This window comes from Protopterus annectens, chromosome 3.part1 (assembly GCF_019279795.1).
Source record: "Protopterus annectens isolate FY-2018-M chromosome 3.part1, PAN1.0, whole genome shotgun sequence".
Classification (NCBI taxonomy): domain Eukaryota; kingdom Metazoa; phylum Chordata; order Ceratodontiformes; family Protopteridae; genus Protopterus; species Protopterus annectens.
This window is the reverse complement of record NC_056732.1, coordinates 1,458,943,310-1,458,966,549: the sequence shown is the minus strand read 5'-3', so window position 1 is coordinate 1,458,966,549 and position 23,240 is coordinate 1,458,943,310. Positions and strand designations below refer to the sequence as shown.

The following is a 23,240-nucleotide window of genomic DNA, read 5'->3' as shown; positions in this document are numbered from 1 at the left end:
GGTAGACCACCTCGCTCTTCAGGCATTTCAGATCTCCCTTGCCCATGATGCCTTTGCCATCCACACTGACAATACGGCTGTGGGGTGTTACATCCTTTTTTATTTTATTTTATTTTATTTATTTATCCATTGTTGACTGGGTTAGTCCCATTAGGCAAGTGGCCTTTATTCAGGGGAGACCCGAGTTGGTATTTATACTACTAGTGGAAATTTGGCCAGATCATTGGAGAATTTCTCCTGTTCTTTTTGATGTGTGCCATGGGATCTTTTACATCCACCTGAGCTACCTCCAGTTCTAGCAGGTGGCACCTCAGTTTATACCTAAAAGTGCAGCACTTCCTTTATTCTTCACTTCAGCTTCAGCAATCCATTTGCCTGTTGTAGGAATAGAGCCCACAGCCTTCTGGACCAAAGACAAGTGTGCTACCTGTTGCATCACTGACACTGCAGTAGGAAGGAAGAAAGCCTCTTCTACCCCTTTTTTCAGGAGTCCACAAGAGTGTGCATTGTATTGTCCATCAGTCTCCTTCTTATAGACACTCGCATGCTGGGCAAAGCCACCTGAGTGGTCTCTCAGTCTGTCGGTAGCACAGAAGCTGTTTTATCACTGAGCAAGGTCTTGCTGTAACATGTTTACATACTCAAAAAATATCAGATGCATCAATTTCTTTTCCTGCAGTACTCCCTTGGGAGGGCATCCAAGAGATGCAGTCATCTGGAAGTGTCCCACAGTATTCTCCTATTTTACCAATCCCCACAGTTTTAGCAAAGGCCAGAATGTGCAAAGTAATTGTCATAGCTTCCTTTTAGACCTAACAAGTACAGTTTCTCCTGTTGTGGCCTCCGCTTCTGAAGGAGTCTCTTCACCTGAGATAATTCAGAACTTACCTGACACACACACCTCGGTCAAGCCTTGTATGGACTTTCAATTCCTACCGCAGACTACTTAATTTCTCCAGTTCCTGTGATGGTCAGGGACTCCTGTAACCTGGAATGGGTGGTTCAGATCTTGATTTCTGTCCAAAGGTCCAATACTAGGAAGATGCACAAAGCCAAATAGACTTGCTTTTAACTTTAGGATATGGCTAGGGGCTTGGATATGTTTAGTGTACCTCTTCCTGCTGTTCTTGACTATCTATAGCAGATTTTTGACTTACATTTAAATTATTATTATTCTACTAAAGTTCATTTGGCAACCATATCCAGTGTTTTATCAAAGAACTAACTGTTTGTCTTTTGCTTCTCTGAAAGAATGTTAAATCTCTTGAAGGACACTTCTTCTCTGTCCTCTTTGTAAAGACGAGGCCTATACTTCATATTAAACCATTTAAATCTTCCACCCTTTGAGCCAGCAGCCCTGGAGGAGAAGAAATGTGTCTTCAAAAACCCTCGTTCTAGTAGCTGTCACATCACTCAGAAGGATTTCTAAAGTTTTTTTATTAATCCTCCTTATATGGTCTTAATTTAAGACAGTGCCTATGAGGGCAAATTCTTTATGCATGCCCATGGTAAATACAGAAACAGATTTGGGCCAGGCAATTATCTGCCGGTATTTGTTTTCCCAAATTAATCAAATAAAAGATGAATATTTATTAAGTTGTATGGGCTAGGCTATTCAGTGGTGGTTGAAAATGTATCTTCTCAGAACAAAACGAAAAATAAAGGCTGTTAACTTACCATTTTCCTTTGAAAGGAAAATGAGTTGTAAGGTTTTCAAACTGACATTATCAAAGTGTCTGAGTGTATTCATTTGTACTGTCAAACTTAGAACAAATCTCTTCCATTTGAGTCCAGAGTTTACTCTACTAGAGCTGTGGCTACCTATCAAGTGTTCTTTAGAAATGCATCCTTTGATGACATATGTGCAGATACTGTGTAGGCATTGTGGTAGACAGAGTCTACTGAATTCACCTCCTCACTGCTGCCATCAGTGATGTTCTTCATCTCACATTGCTGCAGTCCTTACATATGGGTAGTCCGCTGTCCTCGGTCGGCCCGAATACCAAAGTATTAGGCTGACGTCGGTCATGGGCACTCAGATCTGACATCAGAGCGTCAGGGTATAAAAGTGCATGACTGACGTCATATCCTCAGTCTTTTTTGCCGCATGGTCCGATGCAGAAGCAGCGTTGCAAGTGCCGTTCGGCGTTCTGAAATTTTCGAATTCTGAGTTTCAGACCGAAACCAAGTTGGGCTAAGTACCCCGTTGGGGAATATTTTTGTTTTTTCTTGCCTCTGTTAATTCCGGATGTCAGAAAAAGTGAATAATTGTATTTCTTGTGGGAAACAGATACCGCATAGGGATTATCACTCTCTTTGCATTCCTTGTTTGGGACCGGACCACGACGTAGTCGGGTGTCGGTTTTGTGCTAGGTTTAATAAGCGCACTATAAAAAGAAGGTTAGATTGTGCTAGGTTAGTCTTTGGTAAGCGGTGTAATTATATTATGCCGTCGGATCCTCAGCCCGCTTCCACGAAGAAGCGCAAAGACAAATCCTTGAAACCTAGACAGGTTGATTCGTCCGTTTCGGACGCCGGTCCTGCAGAAACTACTGTGGAGCAGGTGGATCCGGCTGAAGTTTCTGTTGAGTCTCAGGGGGAAACTTTGATTTTGCAGGATGTGGCCTCTCAGGAGTCGGGTCAAGCTGAAGGGGCCTCTCAGGTTACTGTTCTCCCTTCTATGCCTAAGGTGGTTAGGCCTTCTGCTACTATTTCTAAGGCTTCTTCTAAGGGCAGGTCTGTTTTGCCTTCCTCTGGTGTCCCTCCAGGTACTTCAGGGTCTGTGCCTAAAAAGCACATGCTTAAAATGGCAGAAGATTTGATTACTTTAATTAGAGGTTCTATGCCCCCTCCTGATAAGAGGCCCAGGGTGGAGCCAGAGTTGGAAAGTTTGGATCAGGCCTCAGATGACTCAGACTCTTCTGCTGAAGATATTCAAGATTTTCCCCTTATTCGGATTCTGATGCAGAGGATTCTCTCCTTCTGCTTCTCCTCCAGAGGATTTTTCATTTTCAGAAACTCTGCATTCCATGAGGGAGCATTTTAAGTGGGAAGGACAGGATTTCTCTGATTCACGGAAGAGGCTTAGGGAATTCTTGTTTTACCACAGCATAGACCCTTGGCTATACCTCCTGTTTTGGATGTTGTTCAAGATGTTTTCTGAGGCTTCCCTTAATCCAGATTCTTTGCCTCCTGCCGTTAAACCGGACAGGTATTACAGGGTGCCTGAGGCTCATAAATATCTGTATAAGAGTCCTAGGGCGGACCCAGAAACTATTAGTCAGGGGCCTAAGGGTGTTAGAGCTTCTGTTGTAAAGAATCCGGTTCCTCTAGATAAGGAAGCTAGAGCTTTGGATAGATGGGGTAAGAAGGTGTACACCTCTTCTACTTTAGCAATGAGGGCTTTAAATTGCCAGTTTCATATGTTGAAATATCAGAATTTCCTCCTTTCTCAGCTAAAAGCTAAAGTGGATGCTTTGGCAGAGGGCATAGAGTGTAAAGAATTGCAAGATTTAGTACATGTCTCTGAACAGGTGGGTAAGCATTCTTTGCAGTGTGGTTTTGATGCTGTACTGGCCTCTTCTAGGGTGGCTGCCACTGGTTCAGTTCTTCGTAGGCACGCCTGCTTAAGGATCAGAATTTGTCCGAGCATGTTAAAACTAGAATTCTGGATGCCCCTTTACAGTCTGAAGTTTTGTTTGGTCCCCCTGTGGAGTCAGTTTTGAAGAAAATGGAAGACAAGGCTAAGTCCATGCAGACTGTTAAAGATTTTTTGCAGGTGCAACCTCCAAAGTTTAGTAGAAATTGGCCTACTAAGGGGTGGACCTACCCTTCTTCTGATTCTCAGTCTAGGAGTAGATCTAGACGTGGCAGGGGCAGAGCTCACAGTACATTCAGGCCTAGAACTTGGAGTTCACCTGCACAATCTGCAGGTGAGGGCAGGGGCCAGTCCTTTCGTAAACAGGCCCAATGACCTGCATTTCCAGCTGCCAGATTCTTCTTCTTCCCTGGCAACTCCTTTGGGAGGAAAGTTAGCACTCTTCAAGCAAAACTGGCTTTTAGTCACCCAGGACAAATGGGTATTGGACATTATAAACCGAGGCTACAAGTTCTATTTCCATACATTGCCTCCTTTCTAAGGCATGCCAGACGTTCCTCCTCGGCAAAGGATAGAGGCTCACAAGCAGATTTCTTTACTTCTTCAAATAGGAGCTATACAGCCAGTTCCTCTGTCAGAAGTGGGACTAGGATTTTATTCTCGCCTGTTTCTAGTACCAAAGAAAGGGAACACGTGGAGACCAATTTTGGATTTATCTATCATCAACACTTATCTGGACATTCCAAAGTTCAAAATGCTGACGTTACAACAGCTTTTACCTCTGTTGGGAAAAGATCACTGGATGGTAACTCTGGATCTCAAAGAGGCTTATCTTCATGTTCCTATCAGGCCCAGTTGCAGGAGGTACCTGCGTTTTCGGGCTGGAAATTTACATTATCAGTTCTCTGCATTGCCCTTTGGCTTATCTACTGCGCCCAGAGTGTTCACAAAGGTTCTGGCTCCAGTGATAGCCTTTTTCAGGTTAAGAGAAATACAGATTTATCCTTATTTGGACGATTGCCTGATTATTGCACAACACAAAGATGAACTTCTGCATCATCTACAGTATGTGATGGTAGTGTTAAGATGCCTAGGGTATTCTGTGAACGAAACAAAGTCCAGTCTAGTACCCTCTCAGGACATGTGCTTTCTGGGTGTGAGACTGAATACAGCTTCCCAGATGGCCTTTTTGACCCCGGACAAACAAAGAAGCCTTTCTCTTTATTTCCATCAAATGTCTCTACAGTCCAGGCTGACTGCAAAGACAGTCCTTCAAGCCTTGGGGTTCATGGCATCTTGTATTCTGGTGCTTCCCAATGCCAAACTGCATATGAGGAAGCTTCAATGGTATCTCAAAAATGTATGGACACAACACTGCCAAGATCTAGACACTGTCATTCAGATAATACCTTGCATTCAGAAAGAATTTTTGTGGTGGGCTCAGGAATGTCACCTAAACAAGGGACTCTCTGTGACCCGACCAGAGGCGAGTCAGATTCTAACGACAGATGCCTCGGACAAGGCTTGGGGAGCACACCTCAATGGAAAATGGGTGCAAGACACGTGGCCTGTCAGACTTCAACATTTGCATATCAACTTGAAGGTAATGTTAGCAGTCCAATTTGCATTGATGGCTTTCAAGGATTTACTTCACCCAGGACAGGTGTTGATTCAGACAGACAACACTACTGTCATGTGGTACATCAACAAGCAAGGGGGAACCCATTCGTACCCTCTTTGCAGGCAAGCGATGATTTTGTGGGAGACTGCTCTCAGTTTACACCTCAATCTTCAGGCAAGGTTTCTACCAGGAGCACAGAACTCCTTAGCGGATGTGTTGAGCAGACAAATTGTGGATCCTCACGAGTGGAAACTGGATCCTCATGTGTTTTAAAAGTTGACAGTGTTATGGGGGACTCCAGACATAGATCTGTTCGCTTCTCCACTAAATTACCAGTTGCCAAAGTTTTGCACAAAAATGTTTCATCCCACAGCTTGGAAGGTGGATGCTCTATCATTCAGTTGGAGCAATCTTCATGTCTATGCCTTTCCACCTCTGCCTCTCATTCCCAAGGTACTCCTGAAGGCCAGAAAAGACATGCCATCCATGATTCTGATAGCGCCGGATTGGCCTCGACAGCACTGGTACCCACTACTGAGGAGTTTTGTACGGGAGCCTCCATGGCCTCTGCCTTTGATTCCGCATCTTTTGTCCCAGGAAGGCAATCACTTCCTCAATGTCAAGATTCAGTCTCTGCATCTCACAGCCTGGCATATTCTGTTTTAGACCCTGGAGGGTCTCAGCTTCCACAACAAGTTTTGAATGTTATTTTGGAGGCCAGATGGCCTAGTACAAGGAAAGTTTACGCTGATAAATGGAGGAGATTTTTTCTTTGGAGCAAAGCGAAGGACTTTGATGTTTCCAAGCCTGATTTAAGTGTTTCCTTCAATATCTTACTGAGTTATTGGACAAGGGTTTGTCTTTCTCCTCGATAAAGGTTCATGCTGCAGCCATTTCTGCTCACTATGACTGTGACCCTCCTTTATTTTCCCATCCTTTGTTTAAGCAATTTCTTAGAGGGGCAAAGAACATAAGACCCCCAAGAGCTCCTACTCCTGCTTGGGATCTCAATTTTGTGTTGGAAAAGCTTACTCTACAACCTTTTGAGCCTGCAGCTACTGCCGAGTTAAAGTATTTATCATGGAAGACTGCTTTTTTGTTGGCCATTACCTCTGCAAGAAGGGTTTCTGAATTACAGGCCCTTATGGCAGTGGAACCTTTCCTGATTTTTCATAAGGATAGGGTATCCTTGCGTACTAATCCTTCCTTTATGCCTAAAGTGGTTTCTAGTGTGGCCTTGAACCAAACTATTCATTTGCCTACTTTTTATGCAAACCCCCAAAATAAAGGGGAGAAGATTTTGCATACTTTGGATATTCACAGGCAGTTACGTTATTATTTGAGCAGAACCAAGGGGTTCAGGCAGTCTCAGCAGTTGTTTGTTTCTTTTGCTTTGGGTTCTCAGGAAAACCTGTTTCAAAACAAACTATTTCTAAATGGATTGGGTTTTGTATTTCTTTCTGTTATTCCCATCATGGTAAGGAGATTCCGGCTGGAATCAGACCTCATTCCACTAGAGCTACTGCCACTTCTACTGCCTTTCTAAGGGGGGTAGCTACAAAAGATATTTTGGAAGCAGCCACTTGGAGTTCAGTACATACTTTTTCCAAGCATTACCACCTTCCTCTTTATTCTAGGTCTAGGGCTGGATTTGCCACTGCAATATTACAGGGCATTTTAGCAGCCCCTAATGCTTTATGATTTTGCCATCCTCCCTTTACCTCTGCTTTGGGATTCTACCCATATGTAAGGACTGCAGCAATGTGAGATGAAGAACATAGTACAGTTTTGTACCTACCATAAATGTAGATGTTCAAGATCCACATTGCTGCAGTCCCTCCTTCCCCTCTGTAGTTTGGCATGGTTATATGGTTTGGGTGATGGTTGTTGTTGGGCATGTTTTTGGGAGGTATCCTGTTTTTGGGCTGTGGCCTTTCTTTTTAGGGCCTTCTGACATCTGGGGCAAGAAAAGACTGAGGATATGACGTCGGTCATGCGCTTTTATACCCTGACGCTCTGATGTCAGATCTGAGCGCCCATGACCGACGTCAGCCTAATACTTTGGTATTCGGGCCGACCGAGGACAGCGGACTACCCATATGTAAGGACTGCAGCAATGTGGATCTTCGAACATCTACATTTATGGTAGGTACAAAACTGTACTTTTAATGTACAGTGCAACCAGCAGTATGGGGTTTGAAACCCACCGCTGCTACTAGATACTATACTAAATTTTTTAAGAGAACATGGTAAATGTGGACCGCTACCTTGATAATTGCCAAACCCTGCTACACCCAAATAAGCATTACACTATGCATTTGCAAATCAGAGTTACAATCATTGGCTCCACATGATTCACCTACCTGAGAATGAGCCAAGTGGCTTTCAGTGCACTTGGTAATTGAAACTTGGCCAGAATTATTTTGCAGTCACAAACTCACAAAACTGTTTTCCAGGATGGGATAAATGGTTACTCTGTGACACCAGCACCCCCTTTCCAAGGTTAGTCAAAACTAATAAAACAAAACGCGCCTTACTGTTTTCCTTTAAAATAAGCCAACTTTTAAATATTTAAATTGTAGTAGTTACCTCTGTGCAATTATCCTTTAATGGACAGCCAATGCAGATTATACCAGTAACATGCATAAACTCTTAACTCAGTAAATAATCCATCAGCCACAAGCATTTAAATATAATCATAACACTTTTTTACTTAGAATAAATAAAATAAAGCATTTCACTTGAAACATAAATATGCTGACTGAATTATTCTTGTCCAAGTAATGTAAAATAAAAGTACTGAACGGACAACTTAGAGCAAACACTCTATTTGCTAAACTATAGCTAACGTACTTTAATTGAATATATAATCTGCCCTAATTGTATGTAGATTCCAAAGTGAAAACAATATTTACAGAGCCTTTATAGGAAATAGCTTTGTCTGCAAGCATCCTCCAACAGAAAATCCAACAGCTAACTTTCTAGCAGGCTAAGTAGTAACATCATGAATTAACAGTTTCTCCCTGTCTTTTTATGAGTCACAGACTGGATTTCCTTGGCTACAGTGTGAATTTTAGAATATACATTTTTGTTTCTCATTTATATGTTTTTGTAAAGGAGAGGAATCCCACAGTCTGTTGTTGAAATAAGGTGTTGTTGTCATCATTCGTTGCAACATTTCACAAGGAGTGTTTGACTTACACTGTAGAGGTTTGAACAGTAAAGAAGAGATTAGTGTATTTTCAAAATGCACTACACTTCCAGTGTAGTAAATGCACATTTTAAGTACACAGATTCACACATTTATTTTAAGTATTGCACTGCTAACATTTTCCTTAATCCACTACAGCCTTAGGGCAACTTAGTTTACTTTTAATGCATTTCCCTTTACTGTACCAGTTAATATTATAGTAAATATAATACAGCTGCATTAGGAACTTACTGTAAATGTAGATGTTTAACTGTTTTCACTATTACAGTCCAATATTCCTCCCTCCTTCCTCTTTTCCTGCTTTTCCCTGGTATCCCTCTAGGTTTGGGCTGGCAGTCTTATCTTATCTTATCTCCCACTGAGCTAGTTTCTGTCTTATCAGGGCATCATCCCTTATTCTGTTAGTCTTCATCTTGGAATATTGGGATTGGAGCACCTCATGATGGACCTTGAACAGTGGTGGATGTTTCTTGTTTCCCACTTTGCCCTAGGGTTGTAGGGCTTCTTCCCTGGTAATACCAGGGCAAGAAATATCTAAAGATGTCAGTAGCTGATGCATTCTTTATACATCCAACTGGGAGTAGGGAAGATTTCTGGAAGCCTAGCTGGTCACAGGCTAACTGCTTAGCAAGGTATTAATCCTAACTTGCACAACATTGTTTTTCGAGAAGGAGAGTCCTTCGTAACCCGGGAAAGTATTGGATGCCCATGTCAGTCCTGCAAGCCATAGTTCTTAAGGTAATGAAGATGAAACTGTGAGTTCAGATCAGTCATTACAGTAAATACTTAACTTTTGTTTAAAAAATCAGAACCAATATCCCATATGTAAACATTCTAGCCTTTCCTTCAAGGAACTGGTCTCTCTTTGTCATCCTTTAGAATTTCCAGCTTGCACAAGTCATCAGTTGTAGACTAGAAGATAGTTTAGGCATTTCTTTTTGGGACAGATGTAAGGTTTTATTACAGTTACCTTAGAGTATGGTACATGTAATGATACTAGTAAATGGAACACTCTCCTTATGCTCCAAAACAGGACAGAAATAGCCTTCTTCTAGCCAAGTGCATACTTAAGAACTTAGCCATAACAAGCATGTTATAAGCCAGCTTCTCACATATTAAGCTAGTTAATATAAAATAAATACAATGTTGTGCTACAACAACAGCAGCAGCAGTCACTACAAGACTACAGTGTTAATCGACTAATAGCTGTAAAAGATGTAACACGTGTGATATTGTTTTACAAATGGCAGTGAGAAGTGAAGTGCGTAACTAATCACCAACAGCTTTAAAAGCTGTTACTTAACACATGTGGCTATACAGCCTTTTTTAAGTAAAGCTGTTCACATGGGGCAGCTACAACTCCTCATGTATTACAAAGGATTGTAGTTAGATCTCAGTCCCAGTCGTGGGTTATTTACTCTTGAAAAGTATGCCAAAAGTTTGCTCAAAATACATAATAATGTGAATATAATCCTCTCTGTCTCTGTTTATATATATATGGGTTCACTGCTAAATCTCAAATTATGGAATCTCGAGACACTGAAGCCCAAAGACCAGAATTTCAAGATTCCATAATATTGAAATAAAAAAAAAAAAAACATTTTTTAAACCAAATGCAGGGGGGCAAGCCCCCCGGCGCCCCCACACCCCCTGCAACTTAAATATACCAACTTCGAGATCACACCACAGTGGAGTGAATGGCAAAATAGTGTCGTGCAGAGCGGAACGGAAATTTAGCTGTTCACTCCACTGTATTGCAATCTTGGAGTTGGTATATTTAAGTGCAGGGGGTGAGGGGTGCAGCCCCCCCACGTGGGGGGTGCAGGGGGGCTTTCCCCCCTACATATACCTTCTAAATGTTTTTTTTTTTTATTATTATTTATTTATTTTTTATTTCGATATTACGGAATCTCGAGATTCTAGTCTTCGGGCTTCAGAGTCTCGAGATTCCATAATTCAAGATTTAGTAGTGAACCCATATATATATATATATATATATATATATATATATATATATATATATATATATTTAAATATGAAATTGATATAAACTGTTTTTCTTCTTATGAAACTCCAAATGAGGACGTAAGAGACTTCAAGAACGGGAATAAATGTTCTTATCTTTTTATACCTGGAACTGTACTGAAGAAGTGCCGAATATTTTGTTCCTGTCAGAATAAAAGTCTTTACTCACTGGGAGTTTGATAAAGGTGGTTTACTATGTAGTAGTAGCATACAGTGGAGGTAGATGAAGTAGCTTAACAAGATCTGAACAAGTTTTGTACCGATACTGTCCAGGTAACAGTGCTGATGAACTGAAACACACTAAATGTTCAGACTTCTGTAGATCAGAAGAATGAATTATACTGATCACTGTAACTTTGAACTCAGAATTGTTAATTTTCTTTGTAATGGCAGAATCAGGACAAAGTGCACTGTTTTCTTTAGGTCCTGGACATTTACTGACTTCAACTCACTGCTGTAAATTTCAACTGCTGGATTATTAATTAACTTCTGTACTCAGTCTCCTGAGTGACCAAAACTGACCTGCTGTACTCGGTCTTCTTAAAACTGAGCTAACTTCTGTCTAGAATGTATGTCTTATAGTACTAACACCCTTTAAATTTTCTACAAGTTCTGCACACTTTTTTAACCTTGGTTCCCAAGCCTTGTGCCATCTAAGCAAGTTCTATTTTTGAGCCAAATGTTCCACACATAGTGTTAGCACATTTAATCCTTATCAGTGCTTATTTCACTGAGCTCATTTGTATTCTTCACTAAAACATTCTTTTCTGTTGAAACTGCATTTAGTAAACTGCATATAAAATGTGAAATGTAAAATGAAGACATAGGCCTGTTTTAATATGGCTGCATTTCTAGGCCTATGTAAAGAGAATGCTGTATTTATGTCAAGCCTATTATTAAAAAGACACAGTGAAGAGAAATTGGAAGATAGGTAGTTTTTACAGTGTTTCTTGTAATGTTGCTTGCAGTATTCTTAAACTCCTTTAGTCGAAGTGTCTTTGTCTGAAGTGAATGTATGCCTCTCAGTTTACTACTAAATGAACCATGGACGGTCTTACAGTCTTGTAGTGCTTATGTGCTTTTCCTAGGCTGCAGACCAACAATTTAATGGATTAATTATTTTCATTGTTTGGTTTGTTTCCAGACATTAGTAACACCATGATTTTTTTTTATCTACAGGTTTATATTTGTAGCAATAATGTACAGGCACGCCATCAAGTTATTGAACTTTCTCGGCAGCTGAATTTCATTCCTATTGACATGGGTATGCTGGCATCAGCGAGAGAAATAGAAAATATACCGCTGCGCCTGTTCACTCCATGGAAAGGACCAGTTCTTGTAGCAGTGAGCCTTGCAGCTGTTTTCTTTGTCTATTCTTTCATCAGAGATGTCATACATCCATATTTGCGGAAACAACAAAGTGACTTCTACAAAATTCCAATCGAAGTTGTTAACAAAACTTTACCTGTTGTTGCCATTACTTTGCTGTCGTTGGTATACTTAGCGGGACTACTAGCAGCTGCTTACCAGCTTTATTATGGTACAAAGTACAGACGATTTCCTCCCTGGCTTGAAGACTGGCTATGCTGTAGAAAACAGTTGGGACTACTCAGCTTCTTTTTTGCTGCAATCCATGTTCTCTACAGTCTCTGTTTACCTATGAGGAGGTCAGAGCGATATCTGTTCCTCAATATGGCATATCAACAGGTAGTCAGTAATGCTAATAACTTTGGGTACACCACTGTAGTACATTCTGCATTGGATAACACTATTACCATATGTTATTCACATGTATATAGGAAAAGAACAGCTCAAAGCACTTTTCACTGAATGTGCTTTGAGAAATAAAATGTGTTAGTGGCACAGGTTAGCAAGGATAGGCCTACCCTGTCTTCAAGAAGTGGTGGTGCTTAAGTTTTGTTGTAAGCTTTATTTTTATTGTCTGAGGTATAGCATCATCAGAATTAGGTATAATAAACAGCACATGTGTGGGAACATGCACCCACCAAAGTAAAAAAAAAAAGGTGCATTTTAGCTGACGAACAGATTTCTTCTTGTTTCTGTGTTTTGGTGAAATTTTTTCTTTTTTTTATGTTTAACAAATTTTCTCCCCGCATAGGTTTGACGTTTTCAGGAACCTATATTTTAATTGACCCGTATCACCTAGTGGTGCTGTTATGAACTTAAGATTTTGATTACTTTAAATGCAATTGCTTATTTCTAATCTTAGTCATTTATGCATTCATTTATTTATCCATGTTATTTCCCAGTACATTGCTGTGTTGAGGATTAGGATGGGGTTGGTGCATATCATGGCAGGGGATGAGTTTATGACATGAAACCAGTCCTGGATTTGCTGCTATTCTTTCACATCTCTGCACATTCATGGAATTTCGTCAGAGTATTTATGCAGCAGCCTAAGGGCATTTTGAGCAGTTAATGTTTAATTTACCTTTAACTTCTGTAAATAGTGATCTTGTAAGAAGAATTCCATCTTTGGAAAGTTTTAGGGCTGTTATCACAGATTAGGACTATACATCAAACAAAACTTTCCCAGGATACCTGCCACTCTTCTCCTTCCCATAATGCACCATACTTCGCTTACTTTCTCGTTCTTCTTTGCTGATCTCAGCATTATAAGAATAATTGGCCCCAGATTGCTTGACGTCTTGTCTGATCAATGTTATTGTGTTATGGTGGTTTTGAGAAGATTAGAGTAGGATATTTTTTTTACTCTTTTTCCCTTCTGTCTGCATTTAGGTTTATGGGTTCATAGGTATGTACTAGGCTAATGACTACCAGGGTCTTTATAAGCCTAGTTGTACAACTCAACCCAGTTGCATCCCCTTGCAACATATGCATCTAAATTAGAGAGATATGTTAGCTAAGAGGGGTATGTTATTTAGGGGGTTGCTAAAATGTTATATGGGGGGGTATGTTACTTATGAAATGTTTATTGTTGTCCCCTGTCTGTAGGAGACATGGGGCCCAGCCCTGGGATGCATTTACAATTTTCATCCAATGGTCAAGGTTACATTTGAATAGGTTTAGGGATGGACTGAGCTTCACATGGATGGTGAGCCTATTCCAGAGCATGAGGATCCTTTGAGACACATATCTGTCTCACCAGCATGTTCTGTTTTTGTCACAAGCAAAGTTTTTTCCCCTGGATTTAGTGTTTCTGGTGCTCTTCATTTTGCAGACGTGCAAAAGCTCCATCAGGGCTGGATCTAAGGATGCCTTGTATGCTAAGCACAGATTGTCTCCTGGCAACCTGTAGGAGACCAAGTATAGAGACAGGGCTCTAAGGTGATCTTTATAGGATAATGTGTTAATGCCCTGAATTCTTTTGGAAAGGAACCTCTGTAGGAGTTCCAGCTGATACATGTGCCTAGTCAGGTACATGCCAAAGAGGGCATTATACTCAATGATTGGTTTGATAAGGGATGAATAGAGTGGTACTATAACTTCTTTGGACCTGGATGCCATACCCTTGCTTATAAGTTGGGTAACGTAGAATGATTTTCATACTGCCTTGGCTACATTTTGGTCAAAGGCCAGATTACTGTCTACATATGTTCCCAGATCTTTAACCACTGGGTCAACTCTTAGAGGGTATCTTATCAGTGGAGTAATTTGCCTGGGTGGACATTTTCCCAAAAGGCACTATAATATATTTCTTTGCATTTAATTGTAAACCTTGGCTTTGGCACCAGTCATTTGTCTGTATTATATCCAATTGCAGAATATTGGTGTATTGGGGGGAATTTATGTTAACATTCAGTTTCCAGTCATCTGTGAATTTTGTGAGCCAGAAGCCATTGACAGTAACCTTGACCCCTGAGAAGTAGATGCCAAACAGGAGTGGGCCCAGCACGAAGACCTGTGGTGTGCTACTGGTGACCTGCCTTTTGATAGAGGTCATTGAATAGTAGTAGCTCAAATGACAGATGGACTCAGCCAATTTATCCCAGTCTGTGGCTCAGATTGCAGGACACTATCTCACCAACCCAGTGAGTTATGTATGGATTTATGCCTAGTTATGTGGATGTCCACAATACCTGAGGGGTAGTATATCAAACACCTTAGCCCGGTCTAGGTAGGCTTTATGAGCCATTTTCCCTTCAATTATTGCATTGGCTAACTTCTCAAAGAAGTCTACCAGTTTATGTAGGCATGACCTTCCCTTGACAAAACCAAATTGGGATATGTCTGGTGTCTGTAGGTTGAGGTAAAAAACACACCTTTATCAAACACAAAGCTTTCAGGTACAAGACCCTTTCTCAATGATAGACACAGGTACATTAAAATCAGACATTAAATACACGCCCAACACATCACGTGACCCGCAGCCATGGTCATGTGACTAATGGTGTGTTTTTTACCTCAACTTTCTCGTTGTGCTTTGTACCTTTGACTCTGCAGCAGTATATACTTGGTGTTCCTTTGGTGTCGGTAGGTTGCCAGTGTCTTTGTTAATCATTCCATGGCTTTGCATAATAGACTGGTAAGACTAATGGGTCTGTAGTTTCTGGTGTCGGTGTTGATGGTCCCCCCTAGAGTAGGGGGGTAACTGTTGCTGTCCTCTACTTGTTTTGTATGTAGTATATTGTTTTAAGACTGCAGTTGAAAAGTTACTCAAGTGGTTCTGATAGGAATGTTTCAGGCTATTTAGGAGACAGTCTGGGATATTGTTGGGTCCCATTGAGTCTTTGTTTTTGGCCTAAGTGAGTACTGCTGTGACCTGCTCCCTGATGTTAATTGGAGAGGTTATGCTAGTAGGGATTCCACTTTGGTTGGGAGTGGGAGCTGAGTTTGCGTTGAATTTGTCGGCCAGCAGATCTGCTATGTCACTTTTCTCAGTGAAGGTGTTACCACTTACTACCAGTTCTGCACACTGTGCCATGTTACTTTTGGGGTTTCAAAAATAGCTGTAGAAAGCCTTGTGGTTATCTTTAGCTATGTTGACCTCATAACTGGCCTTGTATTTAATTAGTTCTCTTAGTTTCTTCTTTAATTTAATTAGTGACCTCATGTCATTATGAGAGTTTCTCTTTCTAATTTTGACCATGATGCTTTTCCTTTTGTTATATGCCCTCTTAATATTAGGACTCCTCCAGTGTGGTTAGGGTTGACTCCTTTTAAGAGGGCCAAAGTGGGACATGGGGGTGTGGTCAATATGATACTGGCCAGACCCTCTACCATGACATCATCACAGCAGTGGTAAAGGAGATGCAGTTAAGCATGCCACTAAACATGCCCTCATCCCTCAAAAATAAGGAAATATTTTAAATATTGCTCTTAAAAACTTAGAAAGTTGCTTGAGTAACAAGGTTTGTGTTAACATGCATTTTCAGAAGGATTTGATGTCTGAAACTCAAATATATACTATTATTTAGTGATTTCAGTCCTCAGATCTTCCCAATGACTTGTCAGAAAAACAGAAATTCTATGATGACAAGACCAAAAAATATAAGGCAGAAAAAAAATCTGGACATTCTGCTAAAATCTGGAGAGTTCAGAGGTATGGGCTGGCTTGATGGCTTGACGGCTGGCTTACTTTCTAACTTGCTGGTCCTGGTCGTAGTTATAAAAAAATGAAAAGATAAATCCCAGTTTCCTGTTAGTAGCTGTAGAAGTGCTAATAAAAAATGCTCTACAGCCGTGATCTTTGAGTAATATGTTCTCCAGAGTTTCCTTACTTTTTGCAAAATAGTGAGTGTGTATCTGTACTGTACGATGGGTGGTAATGTCTGTTCCTGCTAAATAGTGAGATGTTTGATGCAGTGGCTTTAATGAAGGAGGAGGTTCAGGGTGAGAGAGAAATTGCATATTTTAGGCCTATTTTTGTGAATGATTTAGGGTGTAAAACTGATATTGATATTGCTTTATTGTAGGGCTCTTCCTGGCTAAATCCCTGCTCCCTTTACGAGTTGCAGCCAGTTGCTGCATGATTTACACACCCAGACCTAACAGGGAACAGCTCTGCCTGCAGATCCACGTTTGTCACCGTTGATGACGTAACTGAATTACCACGGAAAAAACAGAAGTATTTGCAGCTTTTCCATGGCGATTTGGCATTACTGAAAAGTGGGACTTTTGGGGTGGATGGGGGAACTCAACCCGTGAGTTTCCTGCTGATAACGAGACAGGTGGCAGCCTTAAGTGTGGTTTAGTTTTGGGGTTTGTTTTGGGCTTACTTCTGGTTGGTACAATAGTCCCTATCCAGCCATTTACATGACATTTGTACAGTGTTTCTGTGAACAATTCTGCATAAGCTGTTGTGAACTTGGGGGTAGGTGGGGCATTGAATTTTGACAAACTGTCACTTAATAGGATGTAGTTTGCTTTAGAAAAGTTCTTAACTAAAACAGGTTTTGTTGGATTTTCCAAGCTGATTTTTTATTTCGAAGGATACAGTTTTGTGACCCAGCTTCACCAGTGTGGACATGGAGGGGGGGGGGGGGTACAGCACTTTCCTATATTGGTGAGGACTAGGTCCAGTATGTTTGAATTTATGTTTGGAGTGTGCACGAACTGATCAAGGGCATCTGTGTTCATAAAGTCCAGGTAACGTGCCTGCAGGGTAGAGGCAGTGTATGTTTCCCAGTCTATAAAGGGATAATTAATGTCTCCCCTGGACTGAGGGTGTCTTTCATAAAATTTCCTTACGCTAAAAAATGTCCTTTCACTCCATCTGCATGATTGGGCTTAGGCCTACCTTACATAGCTTGTGGCTTTTATTTCTGTATTTTCAAAATATGTTTATAGTTGAGTTAGTCAGTGATTGCACCATTTTAGAGAAACCCTTCTCATTAGATGCTGTAGAATCTGCAAAAGAATTAATAGTATTAACCATCAAAGATACAAAAAGGACTTTCAGGCTTTTCTTCTTTCCCAGGTGCTTTCAGCTGTTCAAAGAGAGTGTTGTTGTACTCCGTCTTCTAGCTATGCTTTTTTTTCTTCACCTTCTGCGTCTTCTAAATCTGTTTCTGATGAGAAACATTTTAAAATGTCTTTGTTTTCTCAAAATAAGTAGGATCCACCTATACAAGAATTATCATTTGATTGCTATGGCTGCTTCTTCCACATTGGATTCTGATTCGTTCTTTTCACCAGGGTGTGCTTGCCTGAAACTAGTTATTAAAGAAGATGGTCAGGCTTCAGATGGCTACATAAGGGGGTTTCTGTAAAAATTCCCTCCATACTAGCCTTGGAGCCTATCACTTCATCTTCTTCATCAGTACAGGCCCCCCTCTGTTACCCGAGGTTTGTAACTCCTGGGAGTGTGAGGTAGTGCCCTGCAATCTCAGCCATAGATTATAATAAACTGTCTGAGTCCATCTGCCATTTGAGCCAGCACTGGTTAGTGACCTCTACCTCTGTCTCTCTTGCTTTGGCTACAATGGGTCCTGCCTCTCCTTCCTACCTAGCTGTCTTTTTTTCACTAGCATCTAGATGTTCTTCGTGTTTCACTGTTGCAGTCATTACATTTGGGTTATCCTGCTGGCAGGCTGCCCTCAGTCGGCCTGAATTCCAAAGTCTTGGGTCCTGCGTCGATTACTGATGCCTCTTCCCTGACGTCAGGTCATCAGGGGTATAAAAGATGCAGCTGACGCCATTTTATTCAGCCTTTCTTGCCGCTCAGTGCCCAAAGCAAACGCAGTTCGCAAGTGCCGGTCGGACGACTCCTGAGATTTTCGTGTTCGAATTTCAGATCCGAAGTCTTCATTAAAAGCTAAGTACCCCATTGGGGAAACTTTTTTCTTGCTCCAGACCGATGTCAGAAAAAGTTAATAATTGTATATCTTGTGGGAAGCAAATACCTCCTAAGGATTTTCATTCTTACTATATTCCTTGCCTAGGCCCTGACCACAACGTTGCTAGTTGTCGGTTTTGTGCTAGATTTAACCAGCGCACTATTAAGCGTCGGTACGATTTTGCTTTAAGCTATTTTGGCCGAAGATTTAATTATACAATGTCACTGGATAGCCATCCGACTACTGGAGTACACAAAAAATGCAAAGAAAAAGAAAAGGACAGGCAACCAAGGTCCAAAACCGACACCGAAGCTTCTCCTAAGCAAGTCGCCAGTTCTCAGTGAGGCGCTTTCGCAGCCGCTGATGCCTGCTACTTTAGAGTCGCAAGCCGCTACAGACACCCATGTGGAGTCGGCCAGACCACTGCAAACTCAAGGTATTGGAGCCTCAGAGACTATTTCCTCAGATGGGTCCGGAACCGCTGAGCAGGCATTGGCTTCTGAGGGTGTATTCAGACCTAAACAATTATATATTAAACCAACTTCAAAGACAAAGTCTAAGACACCTTTAAAGGCAAAGAAACAAGTTCGCCAGTCACAAGGATAGGCCTCCATGCCCAAAAAACAGATGCTCAAAAGGAGTCGGTAGTGGCTTGCGACTCTAAAGTAGCGGGCGTCAGGGGCTGTGAAAGTGCCTCACTGAGAACCGGCAACTTGCTTAGGAGAAGCTTCGTCGTCGGTTTTGGACCTCGGTTGCTTGTCCTTTTCTTTTTCTTTGCATTTGTTGTGAACTCCGGTAGTTGGATGGCTATCCGACATCGTATATGATGTCAGCCCAGCCAGTGTTGCTTTTGGCTTTCCCAGCACTGATATACTCAAAGCTGGTGTTCCTAGCAGTGGCAATTGAACTGCTGGCTTTCCAGCATTTGGACTGCCAGTGTCAGGGTTCCCAGCAACAGCCAGGTGTCAGTGGCCTTTGTGCCAGTTTTTCTGGTATCAGTGCCCCTGGCAGTGGAGCTTTCATCTCCTATCTGAACTGTTCAACAGGCTTCTTTATATAGTGCCTTCAGAGCTGTCAAGGATCATTAGAGATGGCACAATTGCCCCCTTCCTCATGGCTAATTCAGCAATCCACTCCCTTGCCTTGGCTAGTTGCTTCTCTTAGGTCCTCCATTTTTTTCCTGGGAAACGAGGACCCTGGACTCTTTCAAATGTAAACTTCCCAAAAAATGTGCAGAAAAAGTTTGACTAAGACAAAGTACCTAGACCCTGACTACTGTGGAAGATCTAGATGATGAAGAAAGTGCCAGATCCTACACCCCCACCACAGATTATCCCAAATTTATAAAGGTCTTTTCTTTTTTCTAATTGCTTTTTATCCCAAATTTAGAAAGGTATTTTCTTTTTTCTAATTGCTTTTTGTCTCTGTGCCTACAAAACGTAGATGTTGAGCTTATTTATCTGTTCCATTGTAGGGACCACTGCTTGGACAAATTAAGAGCTGACCATAGGAGCCACCATCTAGCCAGGTATGAAGTTGTTTTTATAATTAGTTCCCAGATCACAGAACATCTCAGGCTCTCAGTCCCACTAGAGTGCATTGTTATTATGCAGAGCTACAGAAGTATCATGTTATTTTGCTATATCCCTTTGGAGGCTGGTGTGGGAAGCTGTATCACTTTGTGGGGGTAGCAAGTTTACTTCCCTTTTCACAACACTTCCATGCATGTGCATCGGAGGCTTCTGCCACCAACTTGGTACAACCAAGCACACTTCCTTAATCTTGGTGCAGCACTTTATGTGCATCAGCTTCTGCATGCTGGCATTTCTGCATTTAGATTGTTCCCTCCTTCCGCATTATGGGAGAACCAGCATTGGATCAGCCTCTCATTACTACTCTCCTCCTGTTTGCTGTCTGGATCATAATCTGTGTTTTATCCAATATTTGGAAAGTTTTGCAAAGTAATGTAGGGAGGCTGTCTGGCTGAATCCTTCTTTGCTGCATAGCTAGACTGCAAAAGGCCAGTTGATTCCCCCATCCAGTTCTTCTCAGTGGTCCCTTTCTTAATGTACATCCTTTAGCATGCTGTAACACTTGCCTGGAAAAACAGTGACACATTGTCCCCTCTTTCTAAATAAGTAGACCAGATTATTTCCATTGTATGAGGGAGTGTGCAATCTGAACAGACTCCAAAGCAGCTGACACTGTATCTGCATTTGCTTTCTGCTGTACTCTCACTTCTTAGAGCTTTATTATCCATCGCTCCAGCAAGGCATTTGGGTCTGGGAACAGCTTTGGTTAGCAGGTTTTCCTGTTTGCTACTTTGCCACTATGAGTGCTTAATCTGCTTGTATTTCTAGAGGACATGAATGATGAAGTACAGTGTGTAGTAGAAGAATTGCCAGACGGTCCATTGAAGGACTCAGTTACCTATCATTTCTATTCTGAGCAGTCTTACCATCCATAATCCTTATAGCATGTCAGAACGAACTGCTAGAGGAGCAGGATTTGGCCCTGCTGCACACAGCCAGTCCTGGCTGCATTTTACTCAGTTGGCTGAGGGCACCAAGGTAACTTCCTTGTACACTTACTTCAAGGAACCTCTTCTTGTTTGGCCCTGATGTTTTTGCTCACTTGAAAAATGTGAAGATGTGGGGGTAAACCCACATGCTGTGGGTCTTATGTTTCATATCTGCAGCCTACCTTTTCTAGGATGTAGTGAAATCAGTGCTACAAGTAGTTTCAGTTTAGTCCACAATGGCAAGAACTAGACAATGTTGAGTATAGGCATCCTCAGTCCATTTCCACAGGGTTACAGGCCTAGACGCCAGGGTGTTAAGCAGTCAACAGGAAGTGTAGTCAGCCTCCAAGAATATGGGAGCAGTCCTTACTTCTTACCTGACTGTCCCACTTTGTAGGCACCAGGGTGAGGTTCTCCCTCCATGTCCAAATGTGAACAAAAGGTAACCAAGGACAGATGGTAAAGGGAGAGGATATCTTGAGAACCCTGAATTATCTTTCTTCCCCTCCCTGTTACCCAAGTCCTTTTTGATATCCTTGTCAGACATCCTACCTCATCATAAACTGTCGACAAGGAAGAAACTGGTAAGGCTTCTCAAAACAAGTTAATGTTTGCAACTAAAGTGGTGTCATTTTGTTTGTTTTTCATTTATGTAAATGTAAGCTTGCCTGTGTCATATGTGATAATTTAATAAAGATGTTTATTAAAAAAAAAAAAAGTTCCAAAGTGCCATGTGAGAGGTTCCACCAGACTGAAAAGATGCAGGATGCTATTCTGGATTCCCTCTAGTGCCAGACAAAATAAAAGACCTCAGGCCAATTGCCGATCTCTGCAGCCTAAATGCATTAATTCCTGAAGATATATTTTGTTTGGGCATGGCACACTTCATACTTCTGTACTTACCTAATGAGGATTGAATGGGCCTTCAGACCACATCTGGGTCTGAAGCAGTCTGTTTCAATTCAGGACTCATTTGTCTGGCTTCATGTCAGCTTTCAAGTTGTTCACCATGTCAGGGAACAAAGACTTCCCCTATTTAGTTGACTGGCTCCTGGTTGGATCAGGTTTTAAAATATGCCGATTGTCATAATCACATGACAGCATCATCAGAGGATGATCTGGTTTTAACAGGACATCTGTGCTCCAAGCGTTCTCTCCCATTTGAGAATAAACATCACAGAATTCTCATTTCCTTTGTCAAGCATTCTTACATCAACAAGATGTTATCTCTGCAGCAAACACTATACACTGTATTCTCTGCTCATACAATAGCAGCAAAGTCTCTGGGGCCCTGTGGCTACATCAGTATTCTTCATATCAATTTTGATATGAAGGTCCTTCAGTGGACCCTGCTGGTATTTGCATCTCAGCATTCAAACCCCCCTTTCACATCTAGTTTGCATATCAAAAGTACTTCATTCTTACCCTGCTTGGTGGCTAGATCTAACCACCTTTCACACAAGAAGCCTCTTCCAGCTGTTACCTCCTTATAATATAATAATCACAAATGCATCAGCCCTGAGGTGAAGGTGGGGAGACATTTTATAGAGAAGACCATTTGGGTTACATGGGTATACATACCAGGAATTGTGCTTGAGTGTTAATGTCCTAGAAATGAGGACAGTCTTACTGTCCCTTCTGGTCTTCTAAAACTTTCTTTCAAAAAAGTCTGGCTGTGATCTAGTATATCGCTAACAAGAGGGAACTCAGTCTTATTTTGCTTAGAGGCCGGGAGGATATGACAGTGGATCATCAGTTCGCATTGCTTCCTGATGGAGATGCACACAGGAGACGTACTAAATGGGGAGGCCAATTTTGAGGTGGACAGACATTTCAGCTGCCTTCTAATGAAATATCAGTGTGCATGTCTGAGGACAGGGGCATTATACTGCCTACTGAACCTATTTATTTTCTGTACTATTTTGTAGTTATTATCCATACAGTTGGAGTGTCTAAGATCTAAAAGATTGTATAACAGCTATTTTTAAGATTTTATTTGGATTTGGTCCTGACTTTAATAGCACTCTGTGAATTTACTTCTTGGCATCCTAGTGTGTTTAGCCTGCTGAGGAATGGCATTCTGGAGCAGCAGTGGACATTTGAGGATGTTGTTGCTGTTGTTGTGCACTGGATGTTGATCTTGCAGTGTTTCTGCTTATTCCTTGTAATGTTGAGACCCTGTGGAGTGCACTTTTGGTTTATTAGTTGATACTATTACAGTGTGAGCATCTAGGTGAGTGGCCACGAGGACTGAAATTAAGCTTGTTGTTTTGTTTGAACACCCTTTAAAGAGTTAAGGAGTGCAGGTTTTGTGTCTGCTGGATGCAGAGCTTCTGGCTAATATACACTTATGACTGCTCGCAGACTGCCTGGCTAAGTTCAGCTCAGTGTGGCTGGGTGAGGATCACTGGACTTACTCGTCTGCTGTTGCTGGATTCCCATAGGTTTGACTTCATCTAAATATCTGAGACATTTAAATATAGTGAGTACAAATTCATTTTTTC

The 23,240-nt window shown here is 41.5% G+C and overlaps 1 protein-coding gene across 2 annotated transcripts in view; it reads left to right on the top strand.

Moving 5' to 3' along the window:
• The window catches only part of STEAP2 (STEAP2 metalloreductase), a 266,317-nt gene that overhangs the window by 139,122 nt on the left and 103,955 nt on the right, over nt 1–23,240 (top strand). For both annotated transcript variants that reach the window (XM_044067531.1, XM_044067532.1), the window contains exon 3: nt 11,635–12,162. In XM_044067531.1, coding sequence (XP_043923466.1) covers nt 11,635–12,162 — 528 coding nt within the window. The remainder of the gene's footprint in view (nt 1–11,634; nt 12,163–23,240) is intronic.